The sequence below is a fragment of the Fukomys damarensis genome, unplaced genomic scaffold (assembly GCF_012274545.1).
Source record: "Fukomys damarensis isolate Sample0158 unplaced genomic scaffold, DMR_v1.0_HiC HiC_scaffold_33, whole genome shotgun sequence".
In the NCBI taxonomy this organism is placed as follows: Eukaryota; Metazoa; Chordata; class Mammalia; order Rodentia; family Bathyergidae; genus Fukomys; species Fukomys damarensis.
Window position 1 is genome coordinate 47,389,971 of NW_022900945.1, and position 20,323 is coordinate 47,410,293.

A 20,323-nucleotide genomic window follows, 5' to 3' on the forward strand; every position below is an offset into this window, starting at 1 on the left:
TTTTTTTTTGTCATTTTGACAACATGAGGGGAGTGCTACTGGCATCTAATGAGTAGAAATCTGGAAGACCTCTAATATCCTGCAATGCATAGCATGATCTCCCTCTCCTGCAAAGAATTATCTGGGACAAAATTTCAAGAGTCAACTTGAGAAACCCTGATTTAATGATATCCTAAGGTAATTTTAGGACAATAAATATCTAACAATAAATGAAAATACAATCTAAGCTTTTGGGGATACATTTAAGAATAAAAACTTGATGTTATTTCATGTTTAAATCCCAGAGCATTCTATAAAACTATAATAATTAATGCCATGGGAAATAAGCCCATGTATAAACAAAGAAACTAACCAAGAATTGAGTCCAAAAATATATCCACATATATTCATTTACCTAACTTTTATTATAGGTTTGATTGTATTGGAGAAATAATTTTCTTTCTAGTTAATGGTGCTGAGTAGTTGGATGATAATATTAAAAAAATGAACCTTGGCTCCTTCTTTACATTTTATATAATAAAAGAAAAATGACATATTAGATATCATTAAAATTAAAAATTTCTCTTCATCAATAAACATTATGAAAGTGATAAGTGCACAAGCTACAGACTGGAGGAATGAGTTGCAATGTATAACTAACAAAAATCTATATCTAGACTGTTTACTGAACTTCTATAAATCAATTTTAAAAGGACAGCATACACCACTCAATTTAAAAATGGATGAAGACATGAATATCATTTGAAGAAGAAAAAAAGAGCATAGATTTTGCAAAAGATGTCAGAAGGGTCAATAAGCATTTCAAGTCTATTCAGTGTGCTTTGAGCAGCATGAATTGGGGGCAACGCCTGTGAAGGAAAAAGAAGGATAGAGCTGGAGAAGATGAAAAGAGCTCCTGACAGTGGCACAGATCTGAGTCCTGTGAAAGGAAACTAGGAAGAAATTGGACTATGTAGGAAGAACTTCCGTCTGCAGAGCAGTTCGGAGATACTCTGGGGTGACGCTAACAGAGTCTCTGAACATGGGCTGCCTACCACAGGAGTACCATACAGGGCAGAAATGGCCCAGCTCCAAGGACCTCTGCTGCGCTTAGACTTTGGCTGGGAGTAGCCCAGGGGAAATGTAGCATCCATGAACATCATGATAGATCTGAAGATGTAGATGCTGGAAACGACACTGCATGTGGAAAAAAAAAATTCAACATCACTGCTGATCAGAAAAAAAATGCAAATTTAAAGAGTAATACTATTATTGCTATTATTAGTAATAGTATTGCTATTATTACTAGTAATAACAATGCAAATGCAAAAAATGCACATTTAAATAGTAATGCTATTATTACTATTATTAGTAATAGTATTACTATTATTACTATAGTAATAGCAAAATTTAAATTGTAAATTTAAATACCTTTATATATGCACCAAGATGGCTAAAATGTAAAATACTGACAATATCTAATGCTGGTAAAAGAATTCGGAGCCATTAGAACTCTAAAACATTATTTGCAGAAGTATGAATTTGTTCCAAGTATTCTGTTAAATAGTTTGGTAGTTCTAATAAAACTAAACATATACCTACTCTATGACTCTTGATGTTTACCCAAGAAATTAATGCTAATGTTCATCAAATGACACACGAGTATATTCATAGCTTTACTCACTGCTTAAGACTGGAGACAATCCATTGTCCATCAATAATAAATGGTTAAACTATAAATATTTTTACATACTGTAAAATAGTACACAGTAATAAAAATAAACTATTGACATGCATGACAATATGGATGACTTTCATGGTGTTTTTGAGTTTAAAAAGATAGAAACAAAAGGATATTATAATTGTTTGTATCTAGATGTCCCCCAAAACCTCAGATACTCACAGGCAGGGCTTTTCAGAGCTGGCTGGCTCTACGGAATTAAGGTATTAATGTATGTTATTAAATTAGTCCACTGATTGGAATTAGCATAGTTCCGAGTATGGATAATGGAAGCCCCACCCTGGATGTGGGTGGCAGCAATCGAAAGACGTATAGCCTGGATAGAATATAAAAAGAGAGAGGGAAGGCAGGCTTATTACTGCTATGGCTTGCTACTTCTTTCCTGTCTTGCCATGGACTGTTTCTCCTCTGTCAAATCCCTCTGCCATGCTGCCCTACTTTGGAGCCAGCCAAGTATGAACTGAAACCACTACAAACTGTGATCTGAAATAAACCTCTACAAACTGTGATCCTCCTTGTGAGTGTTGGGTATTTTGTCTCAGCAATCAGAAAAGTAACTGAGGCAAACATGAAGTTCAAGATAGACACAAAAGGACATTAGAAAAGCTAATCTATATTGAAAGAAGTCAGAATGATAATTTCTTCTGGAATGGGCATATTGACTAAGAGTTGCACAAAGGAACCTTATGAGGCAATGGAAATATTCTGCATCTTGACCTAGGTAGTTTCATGGGTATACATATGTGTAAAAACTTAGGCTGTATTTTTGAAGTTTATTTTATATAAATAGCTTAATTAATAGCAAACTTTCACCTGAGAATTCTTAAAAAGCACCTTTCTGTCCAAAAGTATTTGAGAACACAGATCAATGCAGAGTAAAGAACTGTAATATAGAAGAGAGATTATAAGATGTATTCAACAAGCATCCTCCAGTATTGACTAGAAGCCAAGGCTTTTTTTCCCCCCGCTCTGTACTGGAGATCAAACTAGGGACCTTGTGCTTGCGAGGCAGGTGGTGGCACCACTGAGCTAAATCCCCAGAGAAGCCAAGGCTTATTCTAGGAGCTAACTAGGCAAAAATCACTAACAATGTCTCTTCTCTCAATGAAGGAAAAGGGAGTTAACATTTACTTTGTTGAGCAGACATCATGTGTTATAAGGATTAACTCTGTTGGGAGGAAGCTAAGATTATTTAGGGTTCCACAAAGAAACAGAAACAACATGATTTGTATACATACATAAAAGGAATTTTATTCCTGGCATTGTCTCACACAATTATGGTGGCTGAGAAGTCTCACAGTATGCTGCCTACAACTGGAGACCAGGATTCCGCTGGTGGTGTTATTTGGTCTCAGTCCAGTGACCTGAAACCAAGGGATCTGCTGATGTAACTCAGTCTGAGGGCAAAGCCTGAAAACTGGAGAGGGGATGAAAGAGTCTACAGATTCAAGAACCAGAGCTCTAACGCACATGGGCAGCAGAAGATGGATGTCTCAGTTGAAGAAAACAAAGAGGATTTGTCCTTCCTCTGCCTTCTGTTCTGTTTGGACTCTCAGCACATTCGATGACGCCCACCCACGTCACTGGGGAAGATCTTTTTTTGCCCTGTTCACTGATTCAAATGCTAATATCCTCTTAAAACATGTTCACAGATACAACTAGAAATAATATTTTACTAGTCATCTGAGCATATCCTAACCTAATTGAGTTGACACATCAAATCAACCATCACGACTATGAATCGGGAAAAAAACCAGTTAAATATTATGACCATTAAGGATCACGACTCCAAAAGCAGTGCTCTTTCTATTACAATATGCTTTCTCTAGTTTTAAAGATCTGACCATCTTATTCTAATCAAAGACACATCAGGTGGTGAGAGACCCACTGGGACAGGCAACAGTGCTAAGTGCTTATTTTGTCACAGGGTCTCTAAGTACCAGTTGGCTCTGACAGGGCAAGATGAATTTGGACTAAGAATCATTCTTTGCATTCTTTGCTCTGGGTCTATAGATTGCCATTCAAACCCACCCATGTTGATTGAATGGCTACTCAGTGCTGCCTTTTAAGGCTGTTTAAAAGACACACACAAGCATGTTTAGTTACGATCTCCCATAACTTGAGGCAGATGCTATGAGTTCTATGTCTGTCTTTAGGGAATCTTTGTATTGTTTAATGGTCTGTCTGACAGCAGCTATTTGTACCACCCTGCTGGCAGCAGGAAATTGAGGGTTCTTTGTTTTAATGCCCAAGATACAAGCAGCCCAATAAAAGAGTGGTGATGTCAGAATGGCCTATATTCCCTAAGCATGGCCCAAATACTTTCTAGCCCTAAAATTGACAAATGGCAATACTGTGTATAAAAAGCAACACCATTGAAGCAAAACATTGAACCATGTTAGAGGAATTTGAAATAGCTGTGTAATGCTTCAATATCAAGTAAGGGTTACTGACTAACTCTGCCTGGCACCAGCTCCTAACACACGTGTATGTCCAAATACCCTCACTGACACTTTTATGGTACGAGGAAATATAGTCAGTGTAGAATTAAGAATGTGTCAGTCAGTAAACCAAGCAATTTCTCCACTGGCAACAGAAGGTTGAATGGTAGCTGTCCTAAGTAGTAGTCCTTCCACACAAAAATAGTAGAAAGTATGAGCCCTCACTAAGAAGTAAGCTTCAGTGAGATAAAATTGAGGCTTACAGCCTTCCACTTTACTCTTTTTAGATGATGCGTCCAATGACTACCTCTGGTAAGTTCATAAATACGTGTGAGAGCTCTGGATTTAGCCTGCCTAAGTTCAAAACCCTGGCTACCCCACCCACTGGTTGTTATCTTTGGCAATTAGTCTCTTTGCCTTGCATTCATCATAAATGAAATGGAGAGAATAGTCCTTACTTTACAGGGTCCACTGTGGGGATTAAATGAGATACACATGTGAAAAAGAAATCATAAATGTTAGGTATCGTCATTATCATCACAGCTAGCCATTTTAATTTTTTATACTCCCAAAAAGGAAACTAGACACTTGCATTTTACTTCCCAATTCTTAATAGGCCAGTAGAAAGAGCACAATGTGGAAATTGAACATAAGCATGGGCACTGCTGCAAAATGGGATAACTGCTTGACTCTCAGCCGAACAGCTTAATTTAGGGACAGTTAAGTGCAAGGTCTCAGGAAAAAGTCAGGATGGCAAGGCAATGTGGACAGCAGAGCATTTGGATAAAATGGTGTGAGTGCTTTATAGTTAAATGAGAAGCCAGAGTAGTTTAATCCAAAAGTTCAAAGTGAGGATATATAAATATATGGGAATTAATGAGAAATGGAGTCACCAGAGACTCCTATCCTGAGGTACTTTATACCTGTATTAATTAGGTAATTCAATTTACATGTAGATTTGAATGCAAATGGCACATTTGGAAAACAAATGTTACGGTGGCTAGCAAATAATTCGCTTGGGAATTTATATTGGTCTGCTTAGGCAAAATGCTGAGGCTGGATGGCGGAGGCAACAGAAATACATTTTGTCACTGTTGTGGAGATTAGAATCGCAGATCAAGGTGCTAGCTGATTAGATGTCTGGTGACGGCTCATAGACAAGCCACATCTCAGTGTGTTCTATATGGCAGAGAGGGCCATGTCTCTACTGCCTCTTCATGTAAGAGCACAATACCATCAAGAAAGTCTCACCCCCATGACCTCCTCAAAATCCAATTATCTCTTCAAAAACTCCACCTGTAAATACCAACACACGGAGAGTTAGAGCTTTAACAGATGCACTGCGGGGAACACAACACAAGCCACAGCAGAACTGACAGCATGATTAAGCTACTGGACTGTGGCCTTGCCCACACTTACCTCAGGCCTTACATGTTCTCTACATTTGCTAACATGCTTGAGGTGGGGTATGTTCTCTGAGTGGCTGGCACTTTTTTATTGTGTATGTACACACTTGGGTAGCACGCACAATCTAAAAGCAGAGCCAGTCAAATGAACTGAGCAAAATTTCCCCACCTGCCACTTAGCCACGCTCCAGCTCCTCCATCAGAAACAGGCAATCACTGAAGTGGCATGAATGGTGTCATCATGAAAAAGTTAAAGGATGAAAAGGAACTGCTTAAACCTGCATACGAAGCTCTGAATGGAAACATAAAAAACCTGGGTGATTCCTCCTTCTCTGCAGCTGATAGTTCAATTCTGGTTTTTTTTTGGGGGGGGTCACAAACTGAAGAAAAAGTATTGAGGGTTAAGAGAGGGGAATGGGGTACATGAGAAAAAGAGGAATGGGAGACAAAGAATGAGGGCACTTACCACGTAAGAGTAAAAAAGCAGAAATAAAAGCCAACAAACCATAGAAAGAAGAACCACATATTCTCTGACTCACTCTAATTCTGCTCTTGGGGTCGTTACTCCCTCTGATCTCTTGCCCCACCAGTGTTGGTGGCTCCTAAAAGCACCACAGGCTGTGAGAAGAAAGAAGGATGTAAGCTTGCAGGAAGAAACTGAGTGCCCGCCAGACACCCGAAGAGGCAGCAAGCTCCATGACACTGAGACCAGGTCTTGCTGTCTCTCTTGTACAGCAGAGAGTATCTACTGTGTATGGAAAGAGGTCTGTTGACTTCCCCTTGGTGTAAGGTGGAAGTTCAGCTCAGGAAATGGAGGGTGAGAAAGTACTAAAGAGGAACTGAAGAGTGAGGAAAGTTGGACCACTTATAAGGGATGTTGGGGGCTCTGCTACCTGCAGAGGCTGCCTCAGATCTCATCAAAAGAGCTAACTCATCTGCTTCTCATTGGGACACCATAACAAATCCCTCACTAATAATTCAGAGCCTTCCTAGTCTCCATCTAAATGCATATAGACCTTGATAGGAGACCGACCAAGCAGGTGATGGAGAAGCAGATTGGGTCAGAAGTGAGAAGTGACAGATGTTACGATGCAAATGCACAAGATAAGAGATGATGTGGCTAAATGAGTCATCAGCCTACTAGGAGACAAGTCTTTGTCCTGAAGAGCCACATCCCCCTGTGGTCTCCAAGCTGCTTCCCGTGCTCCCCACAAGAAAAACTTGTGCCGAATCAGCCTCATTTCCTTTTCTGTTACGCTTTGCAGGCTGGCAAACTAAAGAACAGCGATCGAGCTAGTATGCACGAACTGCAGGAAGGCACTGGAACAAGAGTGACGACATGGACATTATGTGACTCCTTGCCTGACCGGTGACCGCACCTAAAGTGCAATAACCAAGGCAGCATGTCTGCCTGGAGGAGGTCTCTCCAGGTAGCCTTCAAGCACTCGGCCTGGTTCAGCATTTTAACAACAGCTTAGATGAGGGCAAAGAGCAGGCTTGTCAAGTGTTAGGTTGACAAGAAGTCAGGACGTAGCACTAATAAGTCAGCTGGCAGAAACACAATTCAAAGAGATCTAGACAGACTACAGTGATGGATCAAAACTATCAGGATGAAATGTAGAATCCATAGTTAAGTTTTAGCAATTCAATGTACTGGGTAGGAGAGGCTTGAGTCCATGTGTGAAAATGAAAGCGGTGGTTTTGGTTGACTACACATTCAATATAAATTACTAGCATGATATATTTGTTAACAAAAAGGAGAAAGCAGCTTCATAATGCATAATAAAGTGGTCACATCCAAAATAAAGGCAATAATTATTGCATAGTATTCTTCCTATTGAATTCTATTTGCATTGCCTCAAATTAAGCAAATATTCACTGGAAAAACATTGGCAAAGGGGTCTGGAAGGGAGAGAAGTAATTGAAACCATTGGAACTGTTTCTCTGGGGCAGCAGAATGCATGTGAAGTGTGGCGAGGATGAAATAGACAAATTCAAATATTTTACAGGGTTAGATGTGTCAAGTGTAATTCCAGATGGCAAGAAAGCGGATGCTTCAGACAGAAAGGTTTCTATTTAATATGCATTAGGACATTAGAGAACTTGCTGTGACCAGAGAGTTTTATTTCTTTTATCTTTTCTTTTCTTCCTTCCTCTCTCTTCCCTCCTCCCTTCCTTCTTTGCAATATAGGGGATTTAATTTGTGTTTTGTAGGCAAGTGTTCTGAACCACTAAGCTACATCCCTAGGGGTGTGTGTGTGTCTGTCTGTCTGTCTGTCTGCCTGTCTGCCTGCCTGCCTGCCTGCCTGAGTGCCTGCCTTTGACAGGGTCTTGTTAAGTTGCCTCAGCTGGGCTCAAATTTGCAATCCTCCTGCCTCAGCCTCTGGAGTACCTAGGATTATAGGTGTTCACCACTACACACAATTTGTGACCACAAGTTTCTAAACTGAACCCACTAGGGACGCTGTTGAAGGGATTAGGAAGACACATTAGCAGCGTTAGAGTGCCTTCCACTTTGGTTTTATTCATTCCACTTACCAGATGCGTCTTGAGTTTCTCTGTGTTGTGTATATAGACAATGGTGAGTCAAAAGGAACCAAGTTCCTGAACTCTTGGCACTTACAGAAAGAGTGGATGGGGGAGATGGTAAGCAAAAAGTACGTCCAAATGTTATCTAGAAAGCAAGCAGGATGCTCTCAGAGGGAATGACAAGGAAGGAGCACTGCAGACAAAGCAAATGGGGCAAGGCTCACAGAGGTGATACGTATGTAGGCTGAGGCCCCAAGGATCAGGAGCTGTGCTTGTAAAGAACTGGGTAAAACATCCCAGTAAGAAAGCACTATATGAACAGACAAGGGCCTTTGGGTAAAACAAAGCTTGGCACGTTGAGGAACAGAGAGCAGGTCAGGGTGGCAGGAACAGCAAGTAAGGGTATGGTAGCAGTGGGTAAGAGGGAGAAGGGTCAGGCCCATTTGAACCAAGATGAGAACTTAAAATTTTTCTCCATGTCTAATAGTGAGCCTCTGCACTGTTTTACACAGAGAACTAACAGAATCTGATTTATGCTTTTAAAAGGTTAATGAGTTCCTTAAGACCATTTTAGTACTGAAAAATAGAGAAAACAGAGCTGCTCTGTTCCAGCTCCCAAGTTAACTGAGAAAGGAAATGTAGGGGGAACAAGCCTAAACTCTGCCAGGGTTTTCCCAGCCTCCTCAATTGGGCAGTGTAATCCTTCTCAACATAACCTGGAATATGCCCTTGTGCCATCTGTTGCCTTCCAGAAGAAATACAACTCAGGGCAGCTGCCAGAAATCAAGCACAGAGCCACAGGAGGCCCTGAGACTCAGTTATCTGGAGTGGTTAGAGTTTTAGGAAATGAGTGAGTGGCGTCCTTGCTTTCTGATAACAGTTGAGAATTAAACTTGAGGATAAAATTAGAAAAAAGACAACTTGGTATAAAATATGAAATTAGTGCTGCAGGTGGTGGTGCAGGTCTATAATTCTAGCACTCTGAGGCAGGAGGACGGCAAGTGCAAGGCCAGTCTGGACAATTTAGCAACTTAGAAAGAACCTATCTCAAAGTACTGTATAGAAAAGGTCTGGGGATATAGAAAGCTCAGGCAAAGACTCTGGGTCCAATCCCCTATGTCAAAGGAAAAAAAAAGGAATTAGATATGAAAAAGGAGGTGGGAGAAAAAAGTTTTTAAAAAGCTAAAAAGGATTAATTACAGAAAGATGGTCAGGATTAAAGCTAGGTTGAGGAGAATGCAAACAAGCAGTTTTATGGTAGAGGTACATGTAGAGGTCTATGGCTACTCTGTGATGGTATAATAGCATTATATACATGCTGTATAAAAAAATTGAGAAAAATATCAAAAGTCCTGCATCCTTGTATAAGTACTATTATTTTTTCTTTTTGGAACATTCTCTTTGTTCTTTTTTTTCTTATGTGTCTTCTTTCAATATTGTTATTGGATTTTTTTAAATCATAAGATTAACACATGCTAGTTTGTAGAAAATAAAGACTATCCTAACTTCCTAAAGGTGTATGAATGGAACCATGCAATATATAGCCTTAAAAGTTAATAGTTTGGGGGCTGGGGATTGAACCTAGGGCCTTCATGTTGAGCCATTCCCCCCATTTTTATTTTATTTTATTATTTTTTTTTAATTTTGAGAGAAGTATCTCACTTACTAAGTCACTAAGTTGCAAAGCTGGGCCTGAATTTTAAATGCAAATATTTTTGACATGACTATAGTCAGGGTACACAAAGATTATACAAACTATTACTATGTCTTTGATCTCTTTGGATTAATAACAGCGTCATTTTTATTTAGGTTTTAGGTTTTACACAAACCTTTAAAGGAAAAAGCCTTTCAAGACCATTTAAAAAGAAGCAGATAATGACTAAAAAGCACATGAAAAGGAGTTCAACATCAATTGTCATTAAGGCAACATAAATTAAAACAAAAACTAGACACCATTTTATGCCTGTCAGATTAATCATAATAAAAGAGATTGACAATAACATGTATTGGTGAGGGTGTGGAAGCCTTGTTCCTTGCTGGTAGGACTATAACATGGTACAGCCACTATGGAAAATGGCTTGGCAATTTCTTAAAAAGTGAACTATACGCTCACTTTTAATCTTGCAATCACATACATAGGTATCTAGTTATGAAGAATGAGAATAAAAGTCTAGATAAAGACTTCCATGTTAATGTTCATAACATTATTCCCAGTAAGCCCAAAGGGAAAATGGCCCAAACAAATAGCAATTGGCGAATGTATACAATGCAATACAATTCATTAATAAAAAGGAGTAAAATTCTACACAGCACAATATGGGTGACACTCAAAAGCATTATGTGCACAAAGCTGGAAGCAATGGATTATATGTTATATGATTCCATTTATATGAAATGTTCAGAAGGCAAATTTATAAAGATAGAAAGTGGGTAAGTATGGTTGCCCTGTGGTTGGGAGGAGTGAAGATTTGTTAAGGGAATTTGAGAAGGGAGATGGAAATATTCTAAGACTGGATTGTGGTGCAACTTTACACATTTACCAGTACTCATTATTGTGCACTGTACACTTAGAAAAAAAAGAGATTGCTTTGAATTACTTTTGGTGAAATTTTTTAAGAATTTAGAATCTAATACTGCAAAATATTTGTGCAACAAAAGAATTTGTGAAGTCTCTTGACCTTTCGGATTATAAGCAGATTTGTCCTTACTATATCATTCTTCTATATCATGCTGATGTCAAAGGACATGTTTAAAATGATAATACATTTGAAAACAGAGTGAAATGAGGTTGAATTACCATTACATATCTGTAAGTCAAAACAAAGAAACAGCAGATGAGTGGTTGTTTGGTTTTTATGTTAATGTGCTGCTACCTAGTGATCATTCATAAAATGGCAGGGCTTCCCCCCACCTCTTTATTCTTGGATTTGTTGAGCCATGTCTGTGTATCACAATTTGGGTGACATGTAGATTAAATAGTCAAATGAATCTCTGAATAATTTGTCTTATTAAAATACTCTAGTGGAAAGAATTGGACTGGTAGTCTCACAAAATAGCTTCCAGTTCCTGATTTGTTTGTGTCAGCTTTATGATTCTGAGCTAGGACAATATTAATCTTGGCCCCGATCTAGCTTCAAAGTTCTAGGAGAGGCTCTGTAAGGTGGTGACTAGGACAATGGTCATGCTTTAAATTTTAGTATTATAGCCTAAAACCTTTAAAAAGGGGATGAAAGAATACCTACTGCTAAGGTAGTTGTGTGCACCCAGTGTAGTAGCAGCACTTACCTCACTCAGAATATACCTCAGAATAAGTTGATGCGGGCCTTTCCTCTTAGAATGCAGCTAACGGGGAAAAATCCCTCTCCTGCTTGTTAAAATGAGTTACTCCTCCCTAGCAGTGAAAACCTCTGAACTCAGAAGTTCAGAAAACAAGATATTGGGCTGCAGCTGTAGCCTGTTCAGTAGGAGAGCAAGACCCTGATTTTGATACCCAGCACTGGGGAAAAAAAAGAAAAAAAAAAAAGATTCCTGGAATTGTTACCTGATTGGAAAAGCACATTGGAACAATTCAATTTTTAAAATAATAAATAAAAATTGCATAGCTGCCAGGGATTTAGTTCAGTGGTGCCACACCTGCCAGGCAAGAGTAACATCTCAAGTTTGATCCCAGTACAGGGGGTGTGGAGGAGAGGTGGGAGGGGTATCACACAGCAGTTAGAATTTTACAAGTCACTTAAAAATTGGAAGCAGTGATTATTCAAGGCATATCTATGCTAGCTTCTTCTCACCACTGCTATCGTATGGATCTCTGGCAAATTAATATACACCAGCTAGCACAGTGCTAACCCAATATCCTTCTTTCATTTTCCCAAGAACTAAGGTGAGTGTTTGTACTACCAGCAATTTTTTTCCATTAAAGTTAATGGTACATTTTAGGTATACAATACAGTTACATTCATCATTAGGATCTTGTACCTTTACATGATATATCTTGGTTCTTATTTTTTCTCCATTCCCCTGCCCTCCCTTCACCCACTCCACCCTTCATTTCCATGTTTTTCCATTTCTCCTATTTTTTCTTTGCCCTTACCTTTCCCCTAATCCTCCCACTTCCCCCCTACTCCTTTAGCCCTTTTCTTCCTCTTTCAAAATATCACTTATACATTTTGATCCTTATTTACTCTTTTAGTTTTTCACACCAGAGAAACTATTCGGTATTTACACGTATGTCCTCTTTATTTCACTTAATGAGTATGGCCTCGATGCACCTGGATTTTATTCCACAGGTCAGAGAGCTAGTCTGTTTAAGGATTAACAGCAACTGAAATTAAAGGGTTTCTAGTGTGTACCTCACTTTTTCAATCATTAGGATACTTCTTCGGAATATTAACATGTCAAAATGATTAATTTTAGCTTTTACTTTCCACGCAGACGTTTTGGTACTGCTCACATATTTTTAAAAATAGTTTTACTGAGCTAAAACTAAAATGTATAGAATTTACCTAGTTAAATTGTACATTTCTATGAGTGTTAGTGTAGCTGTTATCACAATCCAGTTTTAAAATAATTCCAACATATGCTTTTGATTTGACCAGTTTTATTGTGAAATGCGCCAACCTGTGCATTTAAAACATCTAAGTCTTGGACTTAGCTGAAGCATTCTTTTTTTTTTATATACCAGGGATCAAACTCAGGATCTTGTGCTTTCTAGGCAGGCACGGTGCCACTAAGCTAAATCCCTGGCCCTGAAGCATTCATTTTTAATAAATCAAGCTTTCAGGAAAAACAAATTCAAACTCTCAACTTGATTCAAATTAGAAATTGATAAAGCATATTCTACAAGATCTTTCCAGGGGTATGTAGACTAATTAAGAATATAAACAGGAGGGAGCCAGGAATTTAGCTCAGTGGTTCTGCCTCCTGCCTGGCAAGCACAAGGACCCAAGTTCAATCCCTGGTACCAAATAAAAGAAAAGAAACACAAAACATATACACAAGAATAAAAGTTAATGCATAAACTAAGATGTCTTGACAAGTGTGTATTTTATAATTCATTACAATTTATGCCAATAGGCATAAAGTTTAATTTAAAGATGTCTCCAATTAGGTGATCTTTCATCCAATGTCATATTATGAAAGATGACAGATACATTGCATAGGGACTAAACATTCTGATCTATCACAGCCAAAATTAATGGAAGAAATATTTCCCTTTTCTGTAATTTGTGCACACTTTTGTGGGGCTGGCCTGAGATATCAGCTTGGGTACTTAGAAAGGAAAAGCTTCTTCCTTAATGCAATATTGGAGGCCTTGATTTTGTCTTATTTATTTCAAAATGGTATTATTCAAGAAATAATTAATTACCACACCCCTCTCTGTAGAAATATACTATCTATGGTCTACATATCCCCATATGACTTCTGTTAAATGTGTACATTAATCTGGGTGTAGTGACACATGCCTGTAATCCCAGGACTCAGGATGCTGAGGCAGAAGGATCTCCAGTTCAAGGCCAGCCTATGCTACATAGTGAGTTCAAGAGCAGACTGGGCTAGAGACTTTGTCTCAGAAAACCAAACACAATAATGATAACAATAATAAATTTACATTGAAGAGCAGACTGAGCTAGAGAGTTTGTCTCAGAAAACCAAACACAATAATGATAACAATAATAAATTTACATTGAAATCTCTCAGTTGCACAAATTACAGTCTGGAAATAATGAAAATGTCTTTATTTACTTTTGCTTCTGTCTTATCTCAATTTATCTGTAGTGTTTCAGAGGGGAAGTTCTGTATATACTAATTCCACTTTGGAAATTCCAAACACACCTTTTCTCTAACCCGACAGAGTTTATTGCTAACTCCGTTCATCTTGACACTTGAATTCCATTTTATATTGTTATTTAAGTGTTCTGTATGTGCTGGTTCAGTTTCCTCCATTGAATAAACTTGTGGTTAGTACAGTTGTTTAAACCTCCTGAGGGCGAATAAAAGAATTTTCCATTTTTCAAGGACCTACTTCACCCTGGGCACAGGAAAAGCTATTCAATAAGTACTACGTAAGTAGTAAATGATACCCCAGGTTTGTCTCTCCTCCTCTGTACCCTATAACAGTTACACTTATCGTACAGCCAAGATTTCCTAGACATTACAGATTTTTCTGCCCTCCTGTCCTGCTACCAGTCGCGTATGCCACTCCATATGTCTGAGACATATGGTCCTCAGTTGCTGTAATATGAAGCCATCTCTATTACAACACACCTCGAATATCTATTTCTCCCCTTTTTTTGAACTAATAGAAATTATTACAATTTCAAATACAGTCCTTTTTATTTAACTTTATCCTCGATTTTTAAAACTACAAAAGCATACTAATAGAAAACGTTTGAAAATACAAAATATATAAAGCAACACTTGCCTTCAAAGGTAGTCGATCTATTTCCTCCCTGAGATTTTCATTTCGAAACTTATAATTCGGGTCTTCCATACTCAGAGGGACTGGGGAGCATCCGGTACACACAGACGGCAGCTGCATAGTCCAAAAGGTGTTGAGCCTGGTGCTGAGCCCCGCGTCAGTGCCCATAGATCGCTCACGAGCTGATTCAGTGAGCTCCGGGGTATCCTGCGTGCGGCGCTGCCCACGTCACCAGGCTGAGCTAAGAGGGTCGTGTAAAGGACTTTGTGCAGTCTTCGTGCTTGCATAGCAGACTTTCCAGCGCACCTCCGCAGCTTTGAGGCCTCCCAACCCTCCGCTCCAGTGGCTCCAGCACGGCGAATTCAGTGGTTCAGCCCTCGTGGCCTGGAGCGCCAGGGCAGTCCTGAGGCTGCTGCCAAACTCTACTCCCTCTAGGGCCGCCTCTCGGTCTCAGGGTTACACGAAAGTCCCCTCAGACTCATTCGGCCCTCTTCTCTTCCCTGACCTTCAAGTCTTAACCTCCCAAGCTCGGCAAACCCCGCCAGCCCCTAAATTCCTCAACCACTTCAGCCAAGTCGCCCCCCCCACCCGCATCCCCGGCGCAGGCCAGATCCTCCACGCCCCCTCGCTCTATATTTGATTTCGGCGCGCGCCATGTTTGAGGGCAGTTGTGATTGGTTGGAGATGATCAAACTTCCTAAATGATTGGCTAATAGACAGTGCGTGGGGGGACTAAAGCCCTGGACGGCAGGAGGTGAGTGGTGATTGGTTCCCGCAAGAGGAGGGGAGGAGTAAAAGGCGGAAGCAAAGGCTGGAGACGATACTCCGTTAGAAGACTAGAGAGTAGTCATGGAAGTAGTTAAATGCCCTGAGCATGGTAAGGGCTCAAAGACAGGGTTCCCTGGGGCCTGCCAGGCTAGCGTAGCATAATATTATTGATCTTGTCTCCTCAGAGACCTTCTGCTTTCTGAAGACCGGCGTTCGCGCGGGCCCGAATAATGGAAAGAGCTTCTACGTGTGTCGGGAGGACACGTGCGGCTTCGTGCGGGCCACTGAGTGAGTCTCCAGCTGGGCACGGTTCCCCGTGAGCGTGACCGCCCGAGCCTCCCGAGAGGAGGGCGGCCCCTGCTGTCTGCCCTGCCGGGACCCTCTAAACAGTTGGTGATTTCAGGGCTGCCGGGCGGGTTCTCTGTCAGTTCTGGCTGTGTGACCGCGAGACTGGTTTCTTTCCCTCTCTGGATCGCGTATCCCTCACCTGCGAAATGAAGGATCCCACCACTTTTGCATCTTTTCAGACTCTTCCAGCTCTAGGTTTCTAGTCACCTTTGGGGCCTTAGCTGCGCCCCCGTCCTGCTTGGATAGTGCAGCCACCGCAGCCCTTTCGACTTTCCAAAGACTGCAGGAGGCGGAGTCGAAAATAACGTGTCCTTTTCTTGCACTAGTTTTAAAGAACACTATTTATAAGTGAGGTTAAAACACTGGTGGTTAAGATTTCAGTTTTTTTTTAATTGGATTCTCAGCATCTATATGGTGAAACTGATTATCCAAAATTTCTTTAAAGATTAACTCTAAAAGAAACATCAGAGACCTGATTCGGTACTCTGGTTTTACTTGAAAGCCGAGGCCCAGAAGTATTGAGCATCAACTCTAAAGTGGGGAAAGTTAACACTATTCTAAAATATCAAAGTTTTATGATACTAGGTGTGTACAGTCTCCATTTTTTCTTGCTCTGTTCTGCTGAACTTGGTAGAGCAAAGTTATTTTCTTCATACTGTATGTAAAATACGTAATGGATATTAGTACTAGGAAACAGTATCCTTTCAAGTTATTAATTTCTCATATTTCCCTTACATGAGTTAATGATGTGTGTCTTTGTTTTGCTTTCAAAATACAAGACTTTGCATCCTTTCTCAGATTTAGGAAATGTTTTTTTACAGGAAATATTCTTTGCCCTATAAGTAAGTTGATTTCTTTTTAATTTGAAAGAAAGACTGGGATCCATGTCAAAAGGTACAAGAAACCAAGGGACCCCCAAGCCTTGTCTAGATCAACAACATGTCCTATCAGAGTTTGCTGTTTATTTCTGCTTTCTAAATACACTGAGCCTTTTTGATTCAGAACCCAGCTCAAGTTTTGTGAGACATAAACATGTTCAGGTTTACAGGAATTGAGCATTGGTGATGACGTAAGATACTCTTAAGGAAGACGTAAGGCTCTTAAGAGAATCATTTATACCACAGCTGAGTACAATAATACCTCATTGAGGACAATTATTTGAACATATTTGGAATATGTCTGATAATAAGAATGTAGGCCAAAAAAAGTTTCAGAGGTCTTAGGAGAGTACTTTAGACCTTAACCCAAACCTGTATAACTTGTATACTCTCAGATGTATGAACAACTATTTTTATAAGCTGGGAGAGTAGTTTAAAAACTTACACCAGTCAAGTAGCAAATTAATAGGGTTTTGTTAGATGTAGGTGTGTGAATAATGCTAAGTGACAGCTAGTAGGCTATTAAAGGGTACAGGGTAACAGGAATCCGAGGAAAATTGACATTAGGGTCTCTGCCACCCTTAGACTTGAGTTATTTCTGAGTGTCACAGAGTTGGTCAAGCAACAGAATAGCTTTCAACTTTCAAGTTATCCAGAAAATGACTTTTATTGCCATGCTATATTTGACAAAGATGGAATCTATGGACCCTTCCCCAAGAGGAAAGCATCTGTATATAACTATGTGTAGAATTTACAAACCCGACAGAGGCTGTATAGATTCTTGGTTTAAAACTTAGAATTTGGATTTGACTTTAGGATGTTGACCTCTACTCCCTGACTCCTAAGATGAAGAATTTTCCTTTTTTTTTCTCTCTAGTATTCCTGTTTCCCATTGTTTATTTCATGAGGATTTTGTGGTAGAGCTTCAGGGGTTGTGTCTACCACAGGGCAAGAAAGAATACAGGTAAGAGTTCAAAAGGAATATAAAAATGTATTTCCTTTTTTGTTTTTTCTCTAAAAGTTGCAGGTCGGTACAGTTTTGGATTGTCTTTTAAAAGTTATTATTAAAAACAAATAGTATTTCTGTTTTGCTGAGTATCTTCAAGGCTGTCATTCTCAAACTGCTGAACAACTGATTAATTTGAGAAGCCTAACTTGTGGCTAATTTCTGCATAACCAGTTCTATCACTGTTTTTCTACATCTCTCAGGTAGGTAATAACATCAGCCCACCCACCAATAGCCACTAACTTGTCACATTTAATTCTGGTAGTAGAATAAGGTAATATGTAACAACTTCTAGCATATGTTAAGTACTCCATAAATTATAGTTTCCTTTTCTTTATATGGAACTTGGGGAAGGGCAGGGAAGTGCATACAATTTGAAGATGATATCTGTCTTAGGCTTACTGAAAGATAACTAGGAATGTACCAGGTGTTAGAAAGGGGTCATATTTAATAGGTTAATACTTTACATGAGGGTATCACAGCATAAAATGGCATCACATCTTCAGGGAATTTGGCTTGGTAGTAATTTAGCTGATATTTATCTGTTGCGGTGCTAGGGATTGAACCTAGGACCTCATGCATGCTATACACACATTCCACCACTGAACCCCAGTTTAGTATGTAAACAGAGACTTCAGGAGATAAGGTTGACTAAGAAGACAAGGGCTGGGTTACGATTATCTTTATGATATTCTGTGCATTTCAGTATTTTTATATTCTAGGTCTTGGTATCCCCACCCCAATGCACAGGTATTAAAATGCCATCGCCACAATTATTAATTGACATATGTATATAGTTAAGATGCACAGGTTTTGACTTCTACTGGTTGAGTTTTGAGAAATGTGTGTACCTACCCATATAAGTAAGACGCAAGTCAAAATACCAGCCCGGTAAGTGCCATTTTCTCCATTTGAGTAATTTCTACCCTTCTGCCCTTTATCACTTTAGATTTGTTTTGCTTGCTTTTGAACTTCATATAAATTAAATCATGCTTTATGCACTCATATCTGACTTTTTATTAACAATGTTTGGGAAATTTACCACATTGTATATATCAGTGATTCATTCTTTGACTGCTAAATTGAATTCCACTTGCAAATTACCATGTGTTTTATGTGCTTGCCAACACAAGTCTTTAGTGAAATATCTGTTTAAACCTTTTACCCACTTTTAGTTAAAATTTTTATTAATTTTAGATCCACATGAAGTTGTAAGAAATAATGCAGAGAAATCCCTGTAGTCTTTACCCCACTAGTAACATTTGTAAAACAACTGGGATATTGACATTGTCACAGCCCACTGATCTTATTGGTAATGATTAAGTTTTTACTGAGACTAATTTGTGTGTGTGTGTGTGCGTGTGTGTGTGTGTGTGTGTGTGTGTTTGGTTTTTGTTTGTTTGCTTTTTGGGTTTTTTTGTTGTTGTTGTTTTTGTTTTTTGGGGGAGTGTTATTAGGGATTGGACCCAGAGCTTTCATGTTGAGCTACATCCCCAGCCCTTCCTTGTTTATGATTGAATTAGTGAGTGAATGAATGAATGACAGAGTCTCACTAAGTTGCCCAGGCCGGCCTTGAACTTATGTCCTCCTGCCTTAGTCTCCCAAGAAGCTGAGATCACATTGGAGTGCCCCTGCCTCTGGCTTACACTTAGTTTTATACAGTTTCACACGTGTATAGTTTACTTCTCTCCTGCCACAATCACAGTCTTCCCTACTCATGCCCAGTAACCATAAATCTGTTCTCTACATCTAAAGTTTTGTCTTTTCAAAATTGTTATATAAACAGAATCATGCAGTGTTACTTTTAGAGTTGGTTTTGGTGTTTTGTTTTGTTTTGTTTTGTTTTGTTCTGTTTGTACCAGGGATTGTACTCGGGTCCTTGATCTTGCGAGCCAGGCAGCGGAACCACTGAGCTAAACCCCTGACCCCTTTTAGAGCTTTAATCTATTTTTAAATTTGTGTTACTTGTCTTTTCATGATTGAGTTTGAAGAGTTCTTTATATATTTTCTGTACAAGTTCTTTGGCAGAGATGTGTATTGTGAATATATTCTCACAATCTCTGGTTTTCATTTTCTTAACTGTTCGTTGAGGAGCACAAGTTTTTAATTTTTATGAAGTCTAGCTTATTTGTGCTGTTTTTTTGTGAAATCTTCACCTACTTCAAGATCACAAATATCTCCAGTAGATCTTATAGGAGCTTTATAGTTTATCTTTTTTGAAGTACTTTTTCATTTAGATGCACAATCTACTTCAAATTAATTTTATATGCCCTGTGAGGCAAAGTAGAAGTTATTTTTTTGTATTTTATCCAATTACTTTAGCACCGTATTTCGAAGATTTTCTTTTCTTTTATTGAAATTCTTCACATCTTTGTTAAAAACCAATTGATTATAAGTTTTGGCCTATTTGTGAGTTTGCTAATTTGTTCCATTGATAGAGAATCCATGAAGGATTACATATTCTTACCTGATTAATCAGATAAAATAGTATGAGTCTTCCAACTTTATTCTTTTTCAAAATTGTGTTGGCTATTCTAGAACCTTTGCATTTCCATGTAAAATGCAGAATCAAGTTTTTTAATTTCCACAGAAAGCATTGACTTATATTCTCTGGAGAATGAAGTTTAGTATTTAGTTTTCCAGCCCACGAATGTTATATATTTATTTATAACTTCTCAGCATTATTTCATTATTGAGTTCTTATACTCCTTTTGTTAAATTTATGCCTTATTTTTTGATGCTCTTGTAAGTGGAACTTATTTTTGGATTGTTTTCTGCTGGTATGGTGGGCCTGATAAGCCTCTGTTAC

At 39.0% G+C, this 20,323-nt stretch overlaps 1 protein-coding gene across 4 annotated transcripts in view; it reads left to right on the forward strand.

Annotated features, from left to right (window-relative positions):
* Positions 1–15,328: 15,328 nt before the first annotated feature.
* The window catches only part of Ttf2 (transcription termination factor 2), a 40,216-nt gene continuing 35,221 nt past the window's right edge, over positions 15,329–20,323 (forward strand). For all 4 annotated transcript variants that reach the window (XR_002025574.2, XM_019208510.2, XM_010631194.3 and 1 more), the window contains exons 1-3: positions 15,329–15,391; positions 15,468–15,570; positions 17,386–17,472. Coding sequence is in view for 3 of the 4 variants with exons in the window: in XM_019208510.2 (XP_019064055.1) it covers positions 15,364–15,391; positions 15,468–15,570; positions 17,386–17,472 (218 nt within the window). In the remaining variant the exon portion in view is untranslated. The remainder of the gene's footprint in view (positions 15,392–15,467; positions 15,571–17,385; positions 17,473–20,323) is intronic.